Source organism: Gadus chalcogrammus, chromosome 11, assembly GCF_026213295.1.
Source record: "Gadus chalcogrammus isolate NIFS_2021 chromosome 11, NIFS_Gcha_1.0, whole genome shotgun sequence".
In the NCBI taxonomy this organism is placed as follows: Eukaryota; Metazoa; Chordata; class Actinopteri; order Gadiformes; family Gadidae; genus Gadus; species Gadus chalcogrammus.
Window position 1 is genome coordinate 5,369,340 of NC_079422.1, and position 22,045 is coordinate 5,391,384.

General features: G+C 44.6%; 3 protein-coding genes across 6 annotated transcripts in view; 1 reads left to right on the plus strand and 2 right to left on the minus strand.

Moving 5' to 3' along the window:
- Window positions 1-3,144, minus strand: part of ing4 (inhibitor of growth family, member 4) — a 3,828-nt gene extending 684 nt beyond the window's left edge. Inside the window, exons 1-8 of one of the 4 annotated variants that reach the window (XM_056603141.1) lie at window positions 2,959-3,062; window positions 2,420-2,491; window positions 1,987-2,153; window positions 1,772-1,886; window positions 1,370-1,481; window positions 1,059-1,203; window positions 166-227; window positions 1-34 (exon numbers count right to left, since the gene is read on the minus strand). The exon at window positions 1-34 is cut by the window's left edge and continues 684 nt beyond it. In XM_056603141.1, coding sequence (XP_056459116.1) covers window positions 1-34; window positions 166-227; window positions 1,059-1,203; window positions 1,370-1,481; window positions 1,772-1,886; window positions 1,987-2,153; window positions 2,420-2,491; window positions 2,959-2,995 — 744 coding nt within the window. In that variant the 5' untranslated portion in view covers window positions 2,996-3,062. The other 3 variants (XM_056603143.1, XM_056603144.1, XM_056603142.1) reach the window with 3 other exon arrangements.
- Window positions 3,145-3,803: 659 nt separating this feature from the next.
- On the plus strand, window positions 3,804-15,658 carry phc1 (polyhomeotic homolog 1). Its single transcript, XM_056603147.1, has 14 exons — window positions 3,804-3,918; window positions 4,505-4,622; window positions 4,771-4,884; window positions 4,968-5,027; window positions 5,121-5,264; window positions 5,647-5,817; window positions 10,256-11,041; window positions 11,150-11,270; window positions 11,387-11,565; window positions 11,674-11,743; window positions 11,844-11,931; window positions 12,163-12,346; window positions 13,991-14,234; window positions 14,341-15,658. Exons 2-14 carry the CDS (start codon window positions 4,506-4,508, stop codon window positions 14,490-14,492), a joined length of 2,430 nt encoding a protein of 809 aa, XP_056459122.1. The 5' UTR covers window positions 3,804-3,918; window position 4,505; the 3' UTR covers window positions 14,493-15,658.
- styk1b (serine/threonine/tyrosine kinase 1b) lies at window positions 15,026-21,535 on the minus strand. The gene is made up of 11 exons (XM_056603140.1): window positions 21,453-21,535; window positions 21,035-21,230; window positions 20,261-20,318; window positions 19,857-20,039; window positions 19,113-19,451; window positions 18,446-18,630; window positions 18,147-18,221; window positions 17,483-17,691; window positions 17,272-17,312; window positions 16,381-16,477; window positions 15,026-16,249 (listed from the first exon to the last, which is right to left on the minus strand). The coding sequence occupies exons 3-11, from the start codon at window positions 20,313-20,315 to the stop codon at window positions 16,057-16,059; spliced, it is 1,377 nt and encodes a 458-aa protein (XP_056459115.1). The 5' UTR covers window positions 20,316-20,318; window positions 21,035-21,230; window positions 21,453-21,535; the 3' UTR covers window positions 15,026-16,056.
- Window positions 21,536-22,045: the final 510 nt, after the last annotated feature.

Genomic DNA, 22,045 nt, shown 5'->3' on the forward strand with positions numbered 1-22,045 from the left:
TCTCTTTCGGTCTTGAGAGCAGCGTGGACAGTACCTATGTGGAATAAAACAATAACTATGTGTCAAACTGGTGTTCGTCTTGTTCATTTGGGAATCAATTACACTTTTAGTTAAAATATGAAACTGTTGAGTGAACAGCATCTCTTTCAGGTGAGGCCTTCTTACCATTTCCCACGTGGTTTGGTTGTCAGACCCACACAAGCGAAATGGAACCACTCGATAGAACACTGGAATCATCAAGACAAATGTCAAGCAAAATAAAATCTGGGGTCATGGCTTTAATTTCATCAACTGGACTACCATTATTATAAATAGTTATTGAATGAGACGCTTAAATTAAGAAGTCTCGCAGTGAAATAAGAGGGGAAGAGGAAATTAAGGAGCAGGTAGGGTTAAGGACAGCAGGGAAACGGTGGTTTGGTTTTGTAGGTACGATTTAAGAGCTATTATCTGAATGTAATTCATTAGAAATGGACCAGCCATCCTCAAATTAAATGTGCTCTCTAATCTTACCTACAACACCCTTAGAGCATGATCATGAGAAGATAGAGGCAGCAATTTAGCAAGCAAAAATTCAATGAAACAATGGGTGTACATGATTCTCATAGGGTAACGTTCACACTGTGGGCAGTAACAACAAAAGAAACAAAGGTGAGGGGGAGTGACCATTGTTGAGAGTTTAGGATTGGCCATGGCTTAAATCAGCCGTGACGGGAGAAACTAAATTAATTTGCAATGTTCTAGTCTATGGGTGAAGGGGACCTGTCTGCAAGGCAGTTAAAAAAATCTGCACAACAAAGAAGTCAGTTGATTGGCATGGCCTAAGACCAATTTCGTGGCAATGAAAATGCAAACTATGCTTTCAACCCCGTACACCTTTCAATAAGAGAGAGGAAGGGAGACATCTCTTGGTCCAAGAAGAATGTGTACAAATCCCTGTTCAATTGCCTAGTAATTATATAAAGAAGGTTTAAATAATTTGTATTGTATACATACATATATTTACGATTACTATTTCCACGATGGGTGTCAAGCCAAGAATTGTGCATGAGACTTACGTCAGTGTTGTCACAGCCAATCATCTCCCCATAGGAGACCTGGTGGCACAGGCAGTAGGTGGGCTCGTTGGGGTCCACAGGCATGTCCAACACATCTGAAGGATGCACGTTGCCAAAGTTGGAAGCTGGAGCATTGAACTCTCCTCTGGTGAATAAAACAACAGTGGTGGATCATTGAGACTTGAATCTTATCTTGTGAGAATACACAATATCTTAAGTACTTGAATAACAGGACTACAATAATAACCATGATGAATGAAGACATTGGCTGGAGCAGTAGGCGAAGAAGACTTATTCAAGATTATACGCACGGTTGGAGGAGTTTGACTTTCTTCTGTGCACTCTTGGGACTGCCATCCTCATCCGAGCTCTTCACTTTAGACCTAGTTTTAGCCATCTTCTTCTCCTTTTGCCTAGCGTCAGCTGAAAGTCCAAACAACAAGGCAGACGATCAGGTACCAAAACAGACCTTGGATTTCAACATTGGCTTAATGAGAAACGATTTGCCATGATTGTTGATTTAATCTCCTCATACCATAGAAAGTTAGAAAGTATGGCTTGATAGTACTGTCTTACACATAAAGGAAGTGATTAGGTTGGGTTGGACCTCCGCCTCAAATATACATTACCAAACTAATGGGAGTGAGTTATCGAAGACTAATGTTTACATTTGTGGTCAGTTTTGAAGGGTTCTATCATGGAGAAACCCTTACTTTTTTTTCCCTTACTGGAGGTAGAGTCATAGTCAGTGCTCTCAATCTGTTTCTCCTTCAGGTCCGCTTCGAAACGGGCCAGGTCTGTATCCAGCCGCCGGATGTGCTTGTCAACCTTAATAAATCAATTGAAAAGAAAACTCAGTTTTTTGGTGGAACCTTATAGTATGTTGCCTGCAGTATGTCTGTATGTTATGGCACTAACTTGTACTCACCATCTCATATGTCTGCATTGCCAGCTGCACCTTATCATCACCAAACTCTTTGCATTTACTGTATGACTGCTGAATCTGTCTCAGAATGGAGAGCTTTTGCTCCGAAGAAAGAGTCCTGGCATTGGAAGTGTACTCCTTGGCCAGGGAGTCTATCTGTCCTTTAAGATCTGTGGATCAAAGCAGAATGGCAAAGAGTGAAAGAGTACTTGGACTGAATTGTAATGCCATTCCATTTAAGACATACACACCGTTAACATAACATGTTAATCTAGTAAACGTCAAGGGTTATAACCTGGATTATAATGCTACAAATCAACTTTTGTTTTCTTCAAACGAATGTTTCATTCTCGCAGTTGAGGTTAAATTGTATGAAGCACTACATAGTCGTGAATACGAAACCCACTCTAGTGTATTAGCTATGTATCAACCATACCTTCTGTCCGTTGGTCTAGGTCCCGCATCAAATTGAAGTTTCTCTGCAATTCGAATGGCAAATTCTCTATGCCTGGGGTTGTAAAAGAAGGGACAACATTAAGTTACAGGCCTTCTAATAAATCTGAATCGGGCAATAGGCATTTATATAAATTACAATTGCAATCGTAAACCACCAAAGACGACGTCTGCCGCGGGATCAGATGGGGGAGTTGGAAGAATCAAATGTACAAACAATAAATCACAGCAAAAATAAGAACAAAGATCACCAGTTGAAACCAAGAAGGAGTTAAATAGCTAAAAGCTAGTTTATATGTTTACGTGGTGTTTCCTAAATGCATCTATAATTGGGAGAATAAAAATTCCAGTAAATAGACTGTGCCCAAAAGCCATAATCGCGATGGGTCGCCGGACACTACTGCGTTTGATTCAAGATTCAGGCATTGATGATCGGGCCTATTACATTCTCAACAACGAGACAGCGTTGAATTATGGGGTATGAAATCCCTTCCCATCCACAAATAACTATTTAATGCTTACTGTCTAAATAATGTTCCAGGTACATTCCCGCCGCCATCTTGGAAAATGTAAACAACACATTTTCCGGCAGCGGAGGAAAGGTTTTGATTGGCTGCCGCCATTCTCTGGTGCGCTCCCTATATATGACGTGATGTTTTTTTTGTGTTTTTAAAGAAACTTACCAGTGTTCATTCTGTGAAAATGTAAATTGTAACCATGGGATCACATCGGCTCATTCCGCTCAACCGCTACACAAGATTGAAGACATTAAACATGAAATGAATCCTGTTTAATAATAATTATGCATCAAACTGTGCAAAACGACATAAGAAAAGAATGCACACATGAAAAAAATGCATTATTAAACAGGATGTGCAGCAATAAATTCAAATATTAACGTAGTTAATGCATTCATTCGAATACATTGCATTCTGCCATAGATGTCTGCATTTCTATGATCAGCCGTGTATATCCACATAGTTTTTATTCAAGTCATGTTATTATTGGCTACTCTGGCTGGCACCTTCACTGAAAGCTCTAGGTAGAAAATGTGGGACATCGGGCCACACAAGTTTAACTTTATAACTATTTTTAGTATTTCTCATCTTTTGTCGCTTGGTTTTATAACGTTGGGTTCCACTTTCCTTGGGGAACCCATCATCTGTAGCAGCCTAGCCCGATACATTATTTAATTAAAAGTTTGCATTGTTGACACACAAATACGTTGAAGTGGTCCTCACGTATGTTAAATTAATTATAAACCCAACCCAATTGGACATTGGAAAACTTGTACTTTTCCTGGGATGAAAACATTCCCATGTCCATGTGGAAGTGGTAGCGACCGCGGAGCCACCGGAAAGGGAACGGTCAGGGGCGGGATCTCAGCGGAGAAGCTAAGGGTTTATGGACATCGACTCATATTAAGGGATGTACCTAACTTTTTCATCGTAACAAAACAAAGGACAAACCTATATTAGCCAGGTAATATTGTGTACCACTGAAAGTCACTGGTAACATTGAGGGGGATGCAGAAGGTTGTGCATCAAGTTTGCTCGCTAGCTCCGCTGGTCTGTAACGCTAGCCAGACAAAACGTTTTGGTCACCACCATACACTTTGGTTTTCCCTGAATTTGACTGACCATTGTGCGGTAAATGCATGCACTCGTTTATTTTTCTAAAATCGTTTAAGTTGTTAAATGGCATTTGTAATGGATGCACACAGTGTTGTTTGGGATTACATACTCGCCAGTGTTGTTAGCCATAACCTGGTAGCCCCACACTTGTTTTTTCTGTCTTCCTGTTGCTCCTTCCCTCGCATTCATCTATCACGTTGACAGCCAGTCGGCAGCCTGCCGCTTATACCACCATCTATTGGTTCTGCGATTCTTGTGTCAATCTGTAACGTGTACTGTTGCCAATCTCGTCGTGGGCTATTGACTAGTGTAGTTGTCTTACTCTCAACCATGGCAGACTTATTGGTGCATACTATACTATAATTGTCTGCATCCAGGTATTCATTATCTAGTATATTGAGAAAACATTATTTAATACCATGTATTATTTCCAGCATGGATGCAGGTGAGGATCAAAACACGAGTTCCACCAATGGAAATGCTCAGACAGGGGGAAACTCCCGCCCATCCCAGATAGCACACATGTCTCTGTATGAGAGACAGGCTGTACAGGTATGTCTTTGTTTGGGTGCCTGCATTACATACAAATGCATACCTGTACTTGTAAATATTGCAGGAATACGGATTGTTTTGCTTCAAAGTAAGATGAATGAAAAACCCATGTTGACCTGTCCATTATATGTGCAACTTGTTGACCAAGGCTCTCCAGGCACTTCAGAGGCAGCCAAATGCTGCTCAGTACTTCCAGCAGCTGATGCTTCAGCAGCAGCAAATCAACAGTGTCCAGCTCCATAACCTGGCTGCTGTGCAACAGGTAGCACCCTGTACACGCATGAGATATTAAACATAAAACCTTGGAATTTATTAATATGTGTGGTCACTTATCTTTCCCATTAGGCAACGCTTGCAGCGAGTCGGCAATCAAACTCTTCCAATAACAGTGTTGCCACCACCACTGTAAGTCTTATGGCACATATTTTCCTTTTGTTAAAGCGAGGGCACAACAGCTGTTTTGATTGTTGAATCTATGATTTTATGGTTCCTTTTCAGGTCAACCTGAGCACCACTTCTGGAGGAGGGACTGTGACTAATCCCCGCCCCCTTGGTCCGGCCTCCTGTGCGACAACCACTGCTCTTAACCAATCTGTATTGTTGGGCGGGAACTCTGCCGGACAGGGACAGATGTATCTCAGAGTAAGTTAAAGTCAACATTGTTCTTTGACTATAGCGTATTAGTTTTAGCTTAATCTAACACACTCATTCAGTAGTTGATGTGTATAGCAATATCAGATGTTGCGTTTCTTTAAAAGGAATTTAACAAATTATACTTCTTCATTCAAAATTGTATTCAGATTTAATCCATTGCTTGCTTATTCTTACCACTAAATAAGCTATCAACTATATTGGGAATTCAAATGATTATTAAACGCAATTAATGTCACGATACCGTTCCCCACATCTTTGCTTATATGGTGGTCTTTGTGCCCAAACGGTCCTTTTAATCATTGCTCAAAGCACATGAGATCATGCTCTGCCACTTCTGAACGAGACTAATATGTCATCATTGATTCCTTAGGTGAACCGCTCCCTGAGAGCCCCGCTTGCCTCCCAGCTGATATTCATGCCTGGTGGTACAGCCACAGCAGCTGTGGCCACAGTGACCCAGCAGCAGCCACAACATCAGCAGCAGCAGCAGCAGCAGGAAAACAAGTCTACCTTTCCTAGCACTCCTTCAGAACATGATCAGGTGAGAAAATTGCACAATTGTTAGAGAAATAATGTATTTTGATGAATTGGGATTTTAAAAGAACATTATCCAACTCAATATGTGGGTATGTAAGTAGTGATTTAAATGATATTTTGATTTAAAGGGGTAGTTCGGAATTTTGGACATAGGGCCTGATTCCGAAGTGAGCATTGGTATTCTATATCACTGGAGACAGTTTTCAACACATTTCATTCAGTCCTTCTAGTTGCAGAGTTCGCTCGTGCTAGGCTAGCGCAAGTCAACGGGCAATGCTAGCCTGCTATTAAAAACAGTCTTACCCACTCCACAGTACACCCGAGGTAAATCTATTATAACGCCAGACTATAGATTTAAATGTCTGTGTTGATAGAATAATGTTAGAAATAAAACTAACCATGCATCGCATGAATCATCGAGGGACTACTTTCTCAGCAGAAGCGGAATTCTACTATGCGCTGGTTAGGTTTGTAACCGAATCACGACAGAAGAACGTAAACTGAGAAGCGTGGGACAGAAGCGCAATTGAACGACTAGGCAACATGAAGGTTCAGTGTGCTTTTAGAAATTGTAGAAATAAACGGTACAGATGGGCACCACAAAGTTTCCACCAATTTCCAGTGCGAGATCCAGAAAGGACTCAACTGTGGCTTGTTGCTGCTGGCTTTGACATCAAAACACCGGCTCGTACATTCGTTCGGTTCGTTGGATACAACAAATTCCTCATAATCGTCTTCAAAAGCAGATGCATCGCTAACTCCTCCAAACGTGGGCATATCTTGTTAATTTAATATGCTTGTAGAATTCCTTCGTTCACTGTACTCTGCGTTTGTATCAATGACGGCGGCAGGTAACCTAGGTATCAGTCCGCCGCTGCCGTAGCCTACGTACAGGAATATAAACACTGCTGCTGAGACCCCGCAATTCCCTCAAAATGCAATGCAATGCAAGGTTGGTTTTATTTCTAACATTATTCTATAAACAGACATTTAGATGTATAGTCTGTCGTTATAATTGATTTACCTCGGGTGTACTGTGGAGTGGGTACGACTGTTTTTAATAGCAGGCTAGCATTGCCCGTTGACTTGCGCTAGCCTAGCACGAGCGAACTCTGCAACTAGAAGGACTGAATGAAATGTGTTAAACTGTCTCCAGTGATATAGAATACCAATGCTCACTTCGGAATCAGGCCCTATGTCCTATGTTGTGGTACGCTTCACTTAACCATTGAAACTGTTGTTTGTCGGTTGTAGGGTGCAATAATCAGCCTGCATCTCATCAGGCTTCATTCTTCCAGTGTTTTTTTCTAAAAAACATTATGTAGGTCTGCGCTAAAAATAGTAGACCAAGACTTTGTTCTTCACCCATCCCCATGTCAGTTTAAATGACTGCAGTATCAATGACCTGATAGGACATGGATGCTTCCCGTTAATTCCTTCTGCTTCAGGTGAAACTAACTTAGTGCTCCGCCGCTTTATTGGAAGATGTGCGAGAGCGACTCTCAAACTCTCTAAACGGAGTAACCGAAGCTTTACGTGAAGCCAAACGTTGCCAGCGACAGATTTTTAATGTCAACATTGTTCCCACAATGTGAAGCAAAGGGTTTCTTAAAACCGAGACCTTATACCAGCGCTGTCCGCAGTAGCTGGACCCCCGGTCTGAGCTCCTGAGTGAAGCCGTAGACGGCCCTCCTCTTATGAGCACCGACGTCACAAAGAGTCGGTGGGTTACGCAAATATAGTATGCGCTTCCTTGCACACTGGTTATTTATATTTAATATTTTAATTCTAGTTATGGCTCAATTTATTCGTCCAAATGATACAGTTCCAACTTGTCTATTTCTCCACTCTCTAATTAAATGCCATTAATAATGAACCATAGGCTATCGCCGACTTGTTTTACTACTTAAAATCATAATATACAAAACCTGCAGCCTGTAAAGTGTTCACAGGAAGCAAAAAATGTGCTACAAATACAAGCATCTCCCATTTAGCATACACGCGTATGTTGCCGTCTGTCATTATTTGTTATGCTAAGCTTAGTAGGATAAGGACAGCCGCCTCTTCACGTTAGCCCTCCTTTTTTCTTTCTATGAATATTAGTACGTGCATAGTGTATCACAGGGGATACTGTAACATTGGATCTTATGTTTGATTAAAGGTCCCATGGCATGCTACTTTATGGATGCTTTAATATAGATATTAGTGGGCCCCAAACACAGTATTTGAAGACGTTCCCGAAATTCAGCCGTGGTGCAGAATTACAGCCACTACGAGCCAGTCGCACATTGAGCTTTCCCCAAACGAGCTGTTTCGGTGTCTGTAGCTTTAATGCAAATGAGGTGGAGAGAGGCGGGTCAAGGAGGAGGGTGGGGGTGTGGCCCTGAGCAGCTTGCGGCCACAGTACCATTCGCTTTGTTTACAGTGGATGTATCGCAATGGCGAGGCACACACAGCCTTTGGCCGTGTTCTGGAAATATTCTAGAACACTCCAGGTGCTCCGGCGGGAGTCCTGGAGCTCTATATCTAAATAATATCATATCATACATAGATATCTATATCATATAATATATATTATCACGGCCAAAAGCTGTGTGAGCCTCCAGACGATATAATGAATTTCAAATGACTGTTCTCCGACGTATCTGATTCTTCCACGTCCAAATCAATCCGAAGTAGACTGAACCACGACATGGAGGAGAAAGGGATTGTCTCCCGCCGGAGCCTCGCTCCCGGGAGACACCGCCTCCTGCAGCGGGCATCGCCGAGGCGGTGGTCCCTCGGCAGCGGGAAGCGGGGCTCAAGCGGGAGAAATTTGCGGGCAACAATCCCTTTCTTCTCCATGTCGTGGTTCATGTACTTCAGGGAGTCAAAGCCAAAGTTCCTTTTTCCCCAATTCCTTTTTCAACCATGGCTGAGATAACCTCCACTACGAGTCTCGTTGTGGAAATACCGGAGACGAGAGTCTGACGTGTTATGTGCCATAACACCAACAGCCGAACGGTTTTCCAAATAACAAAAAAGTGTACAACACTTACGTTACAGTCCAGGAGCTCTATATCTAAATGATATCATATAATACATAGATATCTATATCATATAATACATATTATCACGTCCAAAAGCTGTGTGCGCCTCCAGACGATATTATGAATCAAAAACGACTGCGTCGGGTTCTCCGACGTCTCTGGTTCTTCCACGTCTACATCAATCCGAAAAGGACTGAACCACGACATGGAGGAGAAAGGGATTGTTGCCCGCGGTTGTCTCCCGCCGGAGGCTCACTGCCGAGGGACCACCGCCTCGGCAGCGGTCAGCGCTTAAGCACCACCGCCTCCTTCAGCGGGCAGCGCCGAGGGGGTGGTCCCTAGGCAGCGGGAAGCGGGGCTCACGTGGGAGACATTCGCGGGCAACAATCCCTTTCTGCTCCATGTCGTGGTTCATGTACTTCAGGGAGTCCAAGCCAAAGTTCCTTTCCCCCAATTTCTTCTCAACCATGGCTGAGATAACCTCCACTACGAGTCTCGTTGTAGAAATACCAGAGACGAGTCTAACGTGTAATGCGCTGTAACACCAACTGCAGAACGGTTATCCAAATAGCAAAGACTTAACACTTGCATTAGAGTGTGTGTAATCACGCACGCACACGCGGCGCTCGCACAGTCGTATCTCATTGGTGGGCTGACAAGGCAGAGAAAGGGGAGGTGGCATCTCCCCTTATGATGACATTCAGGGAAAATTCCAAAACGGCGCCTTGTTTTTTTCAAAGGCGGAGCAGTGTGACTAGTGACCTAGTGCTCGCTTTACGCCCAACAAAAATTCTAGATACTGGGGGAGTAGGTAGGCTAGGGGAACTCATATTTATGATAGAAAACCTCAGAAAGGGACATTTTCATGCCATGGGATCTCTATATCTTTGCTGTGTGTATATTATCCATATAGTCTATGACTAATGATTTTCATAAGGAAAATCCTATTTATATATATTTCATTTTGTGATCTGTATCTGATCCTGTGACCACACATTGAAAAGATCTGGGGACGCCCTGAATTCCTAGTTTTAATTAGGAAATTGTTTAGGGCAGGGCAGTGTACTTTGTAATTGGCTGATTGTCCAGAAATAATGATCAAACAATGGCTCTTTAGAGAGTAGTTCTGCTGCCCGACGCTTCTGCCTGGAAGCCCTGTCCCTGGCAGTTCAGTTTACATTTCTAGACTTAAGTTCACTGTGTCACATCCCTTATCCAGAGCGTGAATAGCTATCCTATAGATTCTACAGTCAGATTGATGCCAGGATATTCCCGGTGGGCGGTCATTATTATAAAACTGGTTGAACGCGTAGGGAACTCCGCCTACCTGGGCCAGATACTTTTTATGATTTGCATGGTTGGTTGAACCCTCATTTTTAGAACCATCATCAGTTAGCAATCCTGTTCCTCCAGGTGCAGAACCTGGCGCTCCACTGTGCCTCAGCCCCCAGAGGGATGGCAGTGAAGTCTGAGTTTCCAGACAGGAAGGATGCTGCCAACTTCTCATTTGGCCAACAACAGCAACAGCAGCCTTTCCCACAGACAGCCCAGCAGCAGCAAGTACAGCCACAGCCGCAGCAACTGACCAAGCAGATATCCACCTATCCCCAGCAAGCTACCGCCACTTGTGCGGGGACAAAGCCCGATGGCCAGGCCAACATTAACCCTGCTGTATCTGTTGCTCCTTCCTCGACATCCTCCGCTGCCTTACCCTTGTCCCAGCTCCTCCTCTCCCCCTCTGCTCTTTGCCAGGCAAGAGCAGTAACCACGGTTACCCCCTCTGCCACGGTGACGCACATCTTGGTCCCCACCTCGAGTGTTTCTACCTCCACACAGGGCTATTCGCTTGGCTCTGTCACCACTAAGGCCAGCATCAACGCCCAGACACTGGTAGTGCAGCCATTACAGCAGACTAACGTCCCAGTGGACAAAGGCCCCGTACCCATCCAGCCCAAAACCACTCAGGGACACCGCCTACCAGTCCAAATGCCCCCTCGACACCCGACGGCCATTCTCCCTGCCCTTCCCACCCACAGCCAGGCCACCCCCGTGGGACACCACCCTCCCCATATTCCAGTCCAGCTGGTGGGAGCCCGACCCGGCTCTGCGGGGAACACACAGGCCCTGGCCGTGGCCCAGAACCGAGGGAACACGGCTCCGGAGAACACGACCGGCGGGACTACCCACAGCGGGGCCGTGGCATGGTAACGTTCATCACCTTTTTTTTTCCTTTAGGGGCTCTGGTGAAGGGGAGAACCGCCTTGAGGGGAACAAGGAGCTATAATGTGTATTGTCTCCTGCTGTTAGACAAAGCCTGCCGTCGGCTCCTTGAAAAGGAAGTCTGACTCAGATGCCACAGAGCTGTCCGACTGCGCCTCGATGAGAGAGGGGGCTCCTCCGCTGTCCCCGGCCCCTGCTAAGGACACTGGTACTACAGCTGCCCTCTCCACAACGCACACACCACATACACTTAATCATTTTTAGCTTGATATGGCAAATACAATTAGTGAAATGTGAATGTTCCTTGTTCTTGTTTTTGACCAGCTCCGTCTGCCATCCCAGCCTTCTCGTCTCCCCCTCTGCTGTCCCTACTGCTGCCCTTATCGAGGGCAGGGCTCGGGGACAAGGACAGAGCTCCTCTGCCCCAGGCCGTGGTCAAACCCCAAGTTCTCACTCACCTCATAGAGGGCTTTGTAATCCAGGAGGGTGCTGAACCCTTCCCCGTAAGTACCGCCATGTTATCATAACAAGCCAATGACATTGTCATGTATCCATCTCCATTAATGACCTCGTCTATGATGGCTATTTGACGTTGTTATTTTGTTCGGTAGGTGGCAGGGCTCATGAAGGACAGAGAGTTTGCCTTGGTTGGGCGCTCAGAGAATGGATCTGCAAGTAAAGGTTGTTATTTCAGTTTGAAATCGTTCAGCCCTTCAACACAGTCTGTTAACTTAATATGATGTAATAATACTGTAACACTGTTCTGTTGGGTTCTCCCTAGTGTTGAAGTGTGAGTACTGCCAGAGCCTTGCTCCAGCCGGTCAGTTCAGAGGATCAAAGAGATTCTGTTCAAAGACCTGTGCAAAGAGGTATGGTTCATCCCAACCATACGCTATATTTTAAACACGTATATTGGTACATCATGTTGTTGTTTCAAACGTATGTTCAAATGCACACTATAATCGAGCTTGTTTAGAAAGCAGACGTAGCCCTTACAGTCACACAATCACATACTCTGTGACAATCAGGACGTTTGGTACAGTGTTCAATGCATACCATTGTGGTATGGCCTAAAGACTCTGGTGTGTGACCCCCTCCAGGTACAACGTCAGCTGCAGCCAGCACTTCCGCATCAGCAGGGGGCGCTCTGGTCCAGGGGCCAGCCCCCTTCAGCCGCCGCCTCCTCCTCACCTGGAGACCTCCGCCCGACGGAGGGGCCCTCCCCGGAGGAGCAGCTCAGAGATCGCCTCTGCAAAGATATCAGGCAAACATTTACCTGTTAAGGTGGGTCCTGTTTATAGACTCCTATAGAGGTCGCGCTAAGAAACAGACTTTGTCCGTGTTGTGTGACCAAACATCAGGCTAATCAATCAATCCATGGTGACGTCTGCAAACCGCAGGTACACCTTGAGGGATTTAGTCAAGAAGCTCCCCAAAGCAACTCTTACTTATGAAAACTAGTGGTCAGCATGAAACTGAAAGAGTGGGATGTCGCGATTCACCTGTGTGCAGTGATCTCAGATCTGAATGTAAATTATGCAAGTCGCAGCCGAAGCTTATGTAAAAGATATTGTCAGAAAATGGATTCAAACATTATGCCGATTGCAGAATCCCTAAATTGTTTTGTTATTAATAGTTTCTGTCTTCCAAAATGGCTCTCATGTACCCTATAAAAAGCCTCTCATTACCGCTGGTCCAGGGTGCCCCAGCAACTGATCTACCAATCATCTGCGCTTCCAAGCACAGAGCCAGAACTTCTTCACTGTTACAGAATCAAAGACATTTATGGAAACGTTAAATGGTCAAATAGGTGTCCCGAAACATAACGTTGTATTTAACAACATATCGTGCAGTCGACCTGGTTAGGCCTCTTTCACCTCTTGACATGTCCTTTTACGTACTGAAACAGTACCTAATTTCTCAAGTAACCGTGGTGATGTGTCTGGACAGCTGAAGGTGTTGTGTTTCGGTTGTGTGCGGATGGTGTCGCAGTCAGGTTCAACAACGCCAGCATACTCACCCGTGTTTCACGGGGTGGTTGTTTTCTTCTGACTATTATTATACTGTGCCATTACTGTTGCACTGATGTTTTACCAAGCAAGGACTGGTGCTTTTCTTTATGTTGAATTTTCAGTCATCATGTTGTACACACTACTACACATAGTAAATACTGATTAATTTATATTTATTTGTTTTTCCTTGTTGGTTTCATTAAAACTGGTGATTCCTTTCCATCCAAGTGAAGGTTAGCGCTTCCATTGTGCATTTTAAGGAGTGTTCCCGGGTGAAATATGCAGAACTATCACTATTGTGATAAGAGTACTTTTATAAGTAAAGTGTATTGGCAAGTACCATCGTGCGAGTGCTTTGATTTTGGTACTTGCAGATGCACATCCTGATGAAATAGGATTTGTGGGCTTATTTTCTCTAACACGCATTCCTTCGTAGAATAATACGTACAGTATAACATGGTTATAGTGTGCTCCGTTCTCCGAATAAAGCTAATAAAATCTCATTCCTACTACTTACTTGCACGTTATATTACGGAGGCAGGTTTGCAGAGGATTAATAATCAGCCCAGTTAGTAGGACTTTGACTGATGTGATTTCAGTAACTGGAGGCACACTATGAGAAATCCAGAGCAATATGGCTGGGTTTTGCCTATTTCAAATTTATTCAAGACTCATGAATTAATCTTTTTCCCATAAATAGTCCCAAAAAGTAATTCCACCCTCTTTTTGCAAGGGTTCTTCCAAATAGCCTTGCTCTCTTTGAATCCGGCCTTCACAGCCATAGTTTGAATGATAAGTAAGTGATGTTATTCATATGACACTACCAGTTTGAACCAGTTAAACCACAGTAGGCTTTGCCTCACCAGACCCAATGTTGTATGTTTAGTTACTATTTACAAATCTCCTTCCGTCACAGTGTCAGTCAGAGTCCAGTCACTCGGAAGAGCAGTCCAGCGACGGAGAAGATGAGGAGGACGAAGAGTTTTCTCCCTCGCTTTCCCCAAGCTCCTCCCTGTCCTGTCCAAGGCCCGCCCACAGCGTCCCGCAGTCGGACAGCTTGGCCCCGAGCAGCCACGCGATGGATGCCTCAAACGCCTCCCCCGGGAGCCCCGCCAACTGGGGCGTGGCAGAAGTCTGCAGGTTCATCTCGTCACTGCAAGGTCCGTAGCCTCCCTAAAGAATGTGGTGTGGCCTGTTTGTGCAGTGGTTGGTTTGCTCATTGATCTTGTGTATTTACCGTGTGTCCCTCCTTCTCTCTAAACAAAGGCTGTGAGGAGCTGGCCAGCCAGTTTCTCTCCCAGGAGATAGACGGCCAGGCCCTGATGCTGCTCAGAGAAGATCATCTGATATCCACCATGAACATCAAGCTGGGCCCCGCCCTCAAGATCTGCGCCTCGATCAACAGCCTACGAGACTGAGGTCTGTGCTGCTCAGACGCTATCAGCATGACTGGAGCAGACCGGAGGGGGTCTGGGGTTGACATGGAATCACATAACTGGGGTCTGAACCAGGGCTTCAGACTGCAGCGAGTGGTTGCGGGATGATGATCAAATCATAACAGTGGACCATGATTAACACAAAAGACATACACTGATGGTTCTGCTCTTTGGCTTTCATTGTGGGGCGTGTGGAAGGAGAAGGTTTAGGAATAAGTGCCCTGGCTTTGTCTTGGTAGAAAATTGAATGTGAAACATATTATGTGTTAACCGCGCTGGCCCTATAGGCTTAAAAGTTACATTATGTCCGTTAGAGAGAAACAGTGAGTGGGATGTCTCCGTCAATGTATGTAGCAACTGTAGCAGGAGTATAATCTCTGTGTGACTGACTGCATTCAGAGCTAATTGTGCTAGCAAATTAGTTCTGCTTGCTAGGTTGAGTAAGTCTGTTGCATTATAAGAAACAGGACTGTTGCCTTTTAAACTCTTAAGTGAGGGTGCTTTAACTGGAGTGGTGAGCTGGAGGGTCAAACTCCATATTCATTCATTCCATTTCTTTGACAATGTTCCTTTTTTTTTTTAAGCAAAAGAGTATATCTTTAAAACATGAAACCAGGCTCCGTACATACAGTGAAACACATTTTGAGTCTGTTCTTTTAGTTGTTGTTTTTTATTGTACCGTTATAAAACACTTTTATACCTTGTCTGTTTATTATTGTTCATTTTGTACTATGATCAAAGTTCTATTTTTCCAGGGCAGTTTTACATGGATGTTTTATGTAGTGAGTTTTAGCAGCTTTAACTGACCTAACTACCTGAATAGAGGTGTGGTGGTCTCCTCTGTGGAGGACGGACCCCAAGCGCCCTGTCGACCTGTATGCAGTAATAAACCAATAAACAATGCCTGTTCAACCTAATGCTGAAATGTCTTCAGTTATTCACTGCAGGTGAGCGCTATTAGACTCATGGCTAACCCTAACACGATAACATCAGACATTGTGCAAAACTCCTGCGTACAATATCCTCACCTGGGATCCCCGTATGGAGCTTAAATAATCACAGTAATACGTGGGTGTAACAAAAAGTTCGGCCTATTCAACATTGCACATTCTTTTAATTTCTTCCTGTCCCTACTTCAACGAAATACGGACGTGTTAAAATTAATTTTACCTACCGGTATATATTAATTTATTTGCTATACATTGCATCCGTTTTTGCAAACAAATCAGAAATATACAATGATTTCACCTTAAAGATTCAATGCTAGATAAGATTTGGTCAAGTTTGTCTGTGACTGAAGCCATTTTAAACACATTTTAAGATAGTAATAACAGTGATATGCAATGAAGCTGGACATAGCTTCTGCCATAAATGACACTTCCAACACCATTAGGCAAAAGAGCTGCAGAACAGGTTCTCTTATGTCCCATAAGACCTCACGTGCACTCTGGGATCCATGCTCTCCAAAGTAGGCTCATTGGCCATCTCCCTCAGCAAAGTGCATTGTTCATGTGTTTTTGGCACACATACAATTCTAACACGTGTGTTAGAATACAGTGTAGCTGTTGGCTTCCCCGTAGCCGGCTTCTTGCAGGTACCGCTCAATGTTCACTGGCTCTGGCCCCCGGAGGACCTTGTCACTGGCGTTCTTCTCTGATGATTGGAGCTTACGACTTAATTCAGCCAATGAGGTTCTCTCCTGTTCCTTCCATTGGCAACAGCTCTTAATCATCGAATACCTGAGCGATAGTGAGAGAATATGGCATAGTGAGAACATGATAGTTAATATTCAAAAGCAATCAGCAGCTGATCTGGCACCAGGTGTGTGTGAGGTGTGATCATTATATTTGGCAGGTTAATGGGAACCCACAGTGTGTTAGAGCAGTTGGAAGGTTTCCTCAAGGTTTTTCCTCTTTGGTGGAACTGCAGGAGCTCCTTTACTGGGATTTCAGCAAACGGGGCTTCACCTGTGGAGAAACAAATGTAGGAAGACAGTGTTATAGCTCATGTCTACGTTTTTGTATAGATTCAGAATGTATGGTAGCCATTTCAAATCTATCCTCTAGAGCAGGGGTCGGCAACCCTAGGCACGTGCCACCACTGGCACGTGGCAGCAAAATCATTGGCACACTTAAAAAAAATATATATTAAAAAAAAATAAACTTTCTTTTTTTTTCACATAATTTGCGTTACTGCTGATTTTTTTTTGCACTTTATTCTGTTTTGGGCATTTCTTCCCAGTGCAGATATGTTTAAATGAGTTACTGAAATGGGATCAATTAATAGTATGTAGCCTAAACCTATGTTGTGAGCAATAGAGAAGAAAATATTTAAAATATTGTTGCAAGTGGCCTGCATGCATCGCCTTCACATGGTTTTGCAAAGCTTTGCATGTCTTAAAGTTATGATGTGAATGGTTCCAACATTCTCATATATTCTCGTTTTTTACATTTCTCACATTGCAAATATGTTTTTGAATGAGTTTCTGAAAGTGGTGTTTTAAAATAGGACATATGTAATTAAAATTTGTAATCCCATGTTGCAAATATAACAACAACAAAAAACACATTATACGATTCCAGGTCTTCTGTAAATAATTTTGGTCGCTGTGTCATAATTCAGCTTAATATTTAATATATTGTTGCTTAAGGCACACTCATTAACGGGAAAATTTCAAACTGGCACTGCATGTTGAAAAGGTTGCTGACCCCTGCTCTAGAGCAAGATCGATTTTTTACAACTTAAAATGAATTCAACTTACCAAGTGTTGCCATTTCATACAAGAGGAGGCCAAATGACCACCTTTAGTGCGAGAAGGAGAGAGGGAGAGAGAGAGAGGAGGGAGAGCGTCAGAGCGGTATCAATTCGTATTTGATAGTGGATGAGAAAACTGATGACAAAAACTTGACCTGCATCCCTGCATACAATTTTCCTTAGCATTATTCCTTAGTATGTATTTGGTGAGAACTCACACATCACTGCTTTCACTGGCGGGTTTCTTGGTCAATAGCTCGGGGGCCTGCCACTTCTTTATCCCAGGGTCTTCCTTATGATTGTCCTCTTGGTTCTTCCTGGTGTGTACTCCCTGCAGGCCCCAGAGCTTGGCCGTGTGCTCCCGGCTCACCAACACACTGCGAGCCCGGATATTGCCATGGAGAAGATCTTTGCCATGAAGAAACTCCTAGTGAAGGCAACAATACACACATTGAAGAGGTCATTCATAGTTATGAAATTCAGATGTTTGCAAATGAAAAACACTGGGTTAACTTTGCTTTGCCTCGTTTCTTTGGGAACCTCACAATAGTATAAATATTAAGGGGAGGAGGAAGGGGAGGAACTTGTATTTCACAGAGTGGGTTGAGAACAGGTGGGGTTCTATGCTGGATTGAACTTTGACCTTTGTCGCCTTGCATGACATAGATTTGAAATGCAAATATGTGGTGTAAGCTTGGGTGCGAACCAAACAAATTTGCAAGGAAATGATTTATTTCATATGCGTCTGGCCTCGCTCCCGTTTACACAGACTTCCAGCAGACCTGGCCTGGGTCTGGCCACTCACAACACTTTAAAGTAGCCTGGCAAAGTCCAGCTAGTGTCAACCAGTAAGAAGATGCTGTATCGTAGAGGCTTACATACCAGCGCTGAAGCCACCTGTTTGCCCATGGTAAGGATTCGTCTCTCGGTCATCTCACATGGAGGGTCTGCATTTTCCTAAGAAACCCACCCAAGAGAAATAGATCTTTACCCCTCATACTTCCCTCTGACCATTTCCAGAACAAGATGGTTAACATTTAAACACGCAGCTCTATTTTTATTTCTCTACATTGAGAACATGACAATAAACACCTACAAAAATGGGAATGAGCCAGTGTAGCACCCCTCCCCAGTGAAGTACCCCTCCCCAGTGTAGTACCCCTTCCCAGGCCCCTGCTCACTGTCTGCCTGCATCTCCAGAGGAACCCGAGCAGGTCTCGGTTCTCCAACTCTTCCACCACGGTGACCAGCGGCGCCCGCAGAGACACCACACCCAGAAGCTCTGGGAGGAAGGGGTGAGGACCCAGCTGGGACAGGAAGGAGGCGAAGCCCAGGAAGGCATGTCTTTCAGTGGCGTCCGCAGTGTCTAGCCGGACAGAAAACATGGGACAAATCAGTATTGAGGAGTAGTAGACATCGCACAATAACTCAAAAGAAAATCCTTCCTCTAGAACTGCCAGTGGTTTCAATGAATGGGAGCTCTGTGTGCAGGCAACAAGTATCAGAGTAAACTTCACAACAACTACTTTAATACAGTCCCTTGTGTAGAACTTGAACCAAAATACTGGTCAGTGCTGAGAGGAACTGGAGGAGTTTCTGTTTCAAATACCTGATGAAATCCATTCTCTCTCTCTCTCTCTCTCTCTCTCTCTCTCTCTCTCTCTCTCTCTCTCTCTCTCTCTGTCTGTCTGTCTCCCTCTCTCTCTCTCTCTCTCTCTCTCCCTCCCCCCCTCTCTCTCTCCTCTCTCTCTCTCCTCCTCTCTCTCTCCTCCTCTCTCTCTCTCTCTCTCTCTCTCTCTCTCTCTCTCTCCTCTCTCTCTCTCTCTCCTCTCTCTCTCTCTCTCACACCTTTGAGCACGCGCAGCACCACGTTGCGGTTCTCCATGCGGGCGCGGTAGAGGGACACGGCGGTGTCCGAGCGCAGGGAGAAGGTGGTGGGCAGGGCCGTCACCAGGTTGAAGGTCTCAGGCAGCCTCTGGCGCGGCAGCTCCCGGGGCTGCACCGTGGGGATGTAGCTGGGCCGGTACTGGTGCGTCTGCGGGGGGATGCCCACTTTCAGAGCCGGGGTGTCCACCGTGTGCAGGAGGCTCCTGCCGGTGTAGGTGTTGGGTGGGCTGAAGGTTGAGTAGGAGCTGGCTACATCCAGCGCTATGCTCTCGTTCTCCAGCACGTTGATACCTGGAGGAGCTGCGGACAGAGAGAGGGAGTGACGGGCGATAGAGGAGGTGTGAGGAGAGGCCATTTGGTTGGTTTGTTGCCCTTGTACTGAAATTAGCATGACAGTACAGCTACAAAAACTGAGATGGTGCGACACCACCCGTTGCACAAACATATAACTGCCTACAGTATTTGCAACACAGCAAAAGGACTGGGCATTATTGAATTGTATAATGTAAGAACATTTAATCATATAAATTCTTAATGTATAGTGTATACATTTTTTTTATTGTTACATACATTAACATTTTGGGTACTTACAATAAGTATACATTATTTATATACAATATGTGTACAATATACATATAGAGAGATGTATCATAGATTTCTGTGCGACAATAACACATTCGTCCTCCATCTATTCAACCCACTCACCATCAATGCCTTGCAGAGTGCGCCTGGCCCGCTGTCTGTAGGCCGACTGCTTGGCCTTGGGCTTGATGCGCTCCACCTTCTCCGGGCAGAAACGCAGCAGCAGGATAAAGACCAGCGTGACCAGGAAGCTGGCCAGCAGCAGTATGGGCACCACGATGACCTCCTGCTCATACACACGGATCTCTGTAGCGGGAAGCGGGAAACACGAACCATGCTACGCTTGAGTTGAATCCGTGGTGTTGGCCAACGCTATTGCAATGAGCTCCTCTGCATCTGGTTGCATTTGATTAAGAGTATTCTACGGGGCCTAAGGCATGCAGTGGAAGACTAGGAACTAGAACATTGTAATTACCAAATACAATGGGAATCAAGAAAAAATGAAGTGGGAATGCACCCATCCGTACCACAAATGGTATCCCCTGGACCGCATTGGGAGTCAGCGTCAGACAAGGAAGACATCCTCTTCAATTGAAACATTGTAAATTAGATTAGATGAAAAGAATATATATATATTTGCATATCACCATTCAACATAAGTGAATATTGCCCATTTATTTAAATCATATAATCTATGTAGGTGTAGGCTACATAGATGGTATCTGTAAAAATACAGAAAATGCTGTCTCCGTCTCTTGTTATGTTATTTGTCTTGGAGGAAGAGTTTGTGAAAGCGTACTAGCCTACCTATTTTTATTTTCCTAGGAAATCACAATATGCTATTAAACAATATTGTAATGCGGCTTTTAGGTGTTGACTCTTATTATTGCTTTTAAGGGAAGCTTTGTATTAAATCTAAAATACAGCAGCAATCACTTCCCGTCACTGTTGTCAGCTAATTATGCTTTGCGTCATACCTGGAATCCTTCCTAACCTGTCTGCTCTGCAAGTTAGAAGCGGGAGGGAAAGCACGCACACTGTCAACGTGTCACATCCATAGCGCTAACATTACTGAACATACAGTAAAACACACATATGAACATATTCACAATTCATAAGCCCATACGCTAATATGTATTACGTGTATAGATAACTGAGCCAAGAAGGCATCAAAAGCACACAGACAAGATACATGTCCCTATCTCATCTATAAACACCTTTCAGATTATATACTACGATAATACTCAGGAATGATCAACAGCGTAACTGTGTGGAAAAAAACAAAACAAATAGATACATACCTTATTCCTTACGTTTTCTGATAGTGTAATTTTCAATATATCCGGAGAGCAGTTTAATTCAGACTAGTTCTGGACTAGACTAACACCTGCCAGTGCTGGTTGTTAGTGGGTCTCTCATGCAGGCTACTCAGCACTAGTTTACACATTTCCCCGTCTGAGTGCCTAGATCAGGGGTGCCCAACCAGTCGATCGCGGTCTACCAGTAGATCGCCGACAGATCCCAAGTCGATCGCGAGGGGTGAAGAAAAAAAAAAAAAAAAATGTTTTTTTTTTAATTTTTTTTTAATGAAATTAAATTTGCGCGGGACATATACGCGCGGTAGCGCATGTGCTGTTAACAGCAGTTGAAAGCCGTCAACAGTAGTTACACACTCCTATACGTTGGTATGGCTGAGGGGAAACAAGAACTAAGACCTACCATTTTCACCCTGAGTGGGAGGAAGATTATTGATTATCGTTGAGAAGGTTCCGTGCGCAGACGGAATGAAACCCCCACTGAAGTCCGTTGGTTCACGATACAAGCCCCCACCCCCCCCCCCCCCCCCCAGTCAACAATTGTTCTCTACCCCCCCCCCCCCCCCCCCCCCCCCCCCCCCCGTCAACAATTGTTCTCTACCCCCCCCCCCCCCCCCCCCCCCCCCGCTTGAAGGTAGGTTTGCTGGTAGATCTCGGGAGGTTGGCTACTTGAAAAGTAGATCTTGGGTCAAAAAAGGTTGGGCACCCCTGGCCTAGATGGAGAGTCTGCCGCGCCGGGTTAGCTCTGCATTGTCTTGTTCCTCTGGTGACCGGAGAGGACTCACGGGATCCTGGCTGTTTGTTCAGGTTACACCTTCTGTTTTTGTAGTAACCCCACCCTCTTCCCCTCTCCCGCTTTTATTTCCTTCTTCTTGGCCTCAATCAACTCGTCAAGAGTGGAGCCATAAAGAGATTAATCACGGTTTCTGGATCTGAATAGAACATTCCCAGCTCTGGTTGTATGTTTACCATAAGGGTCTCCCCTGGCACTGTTTT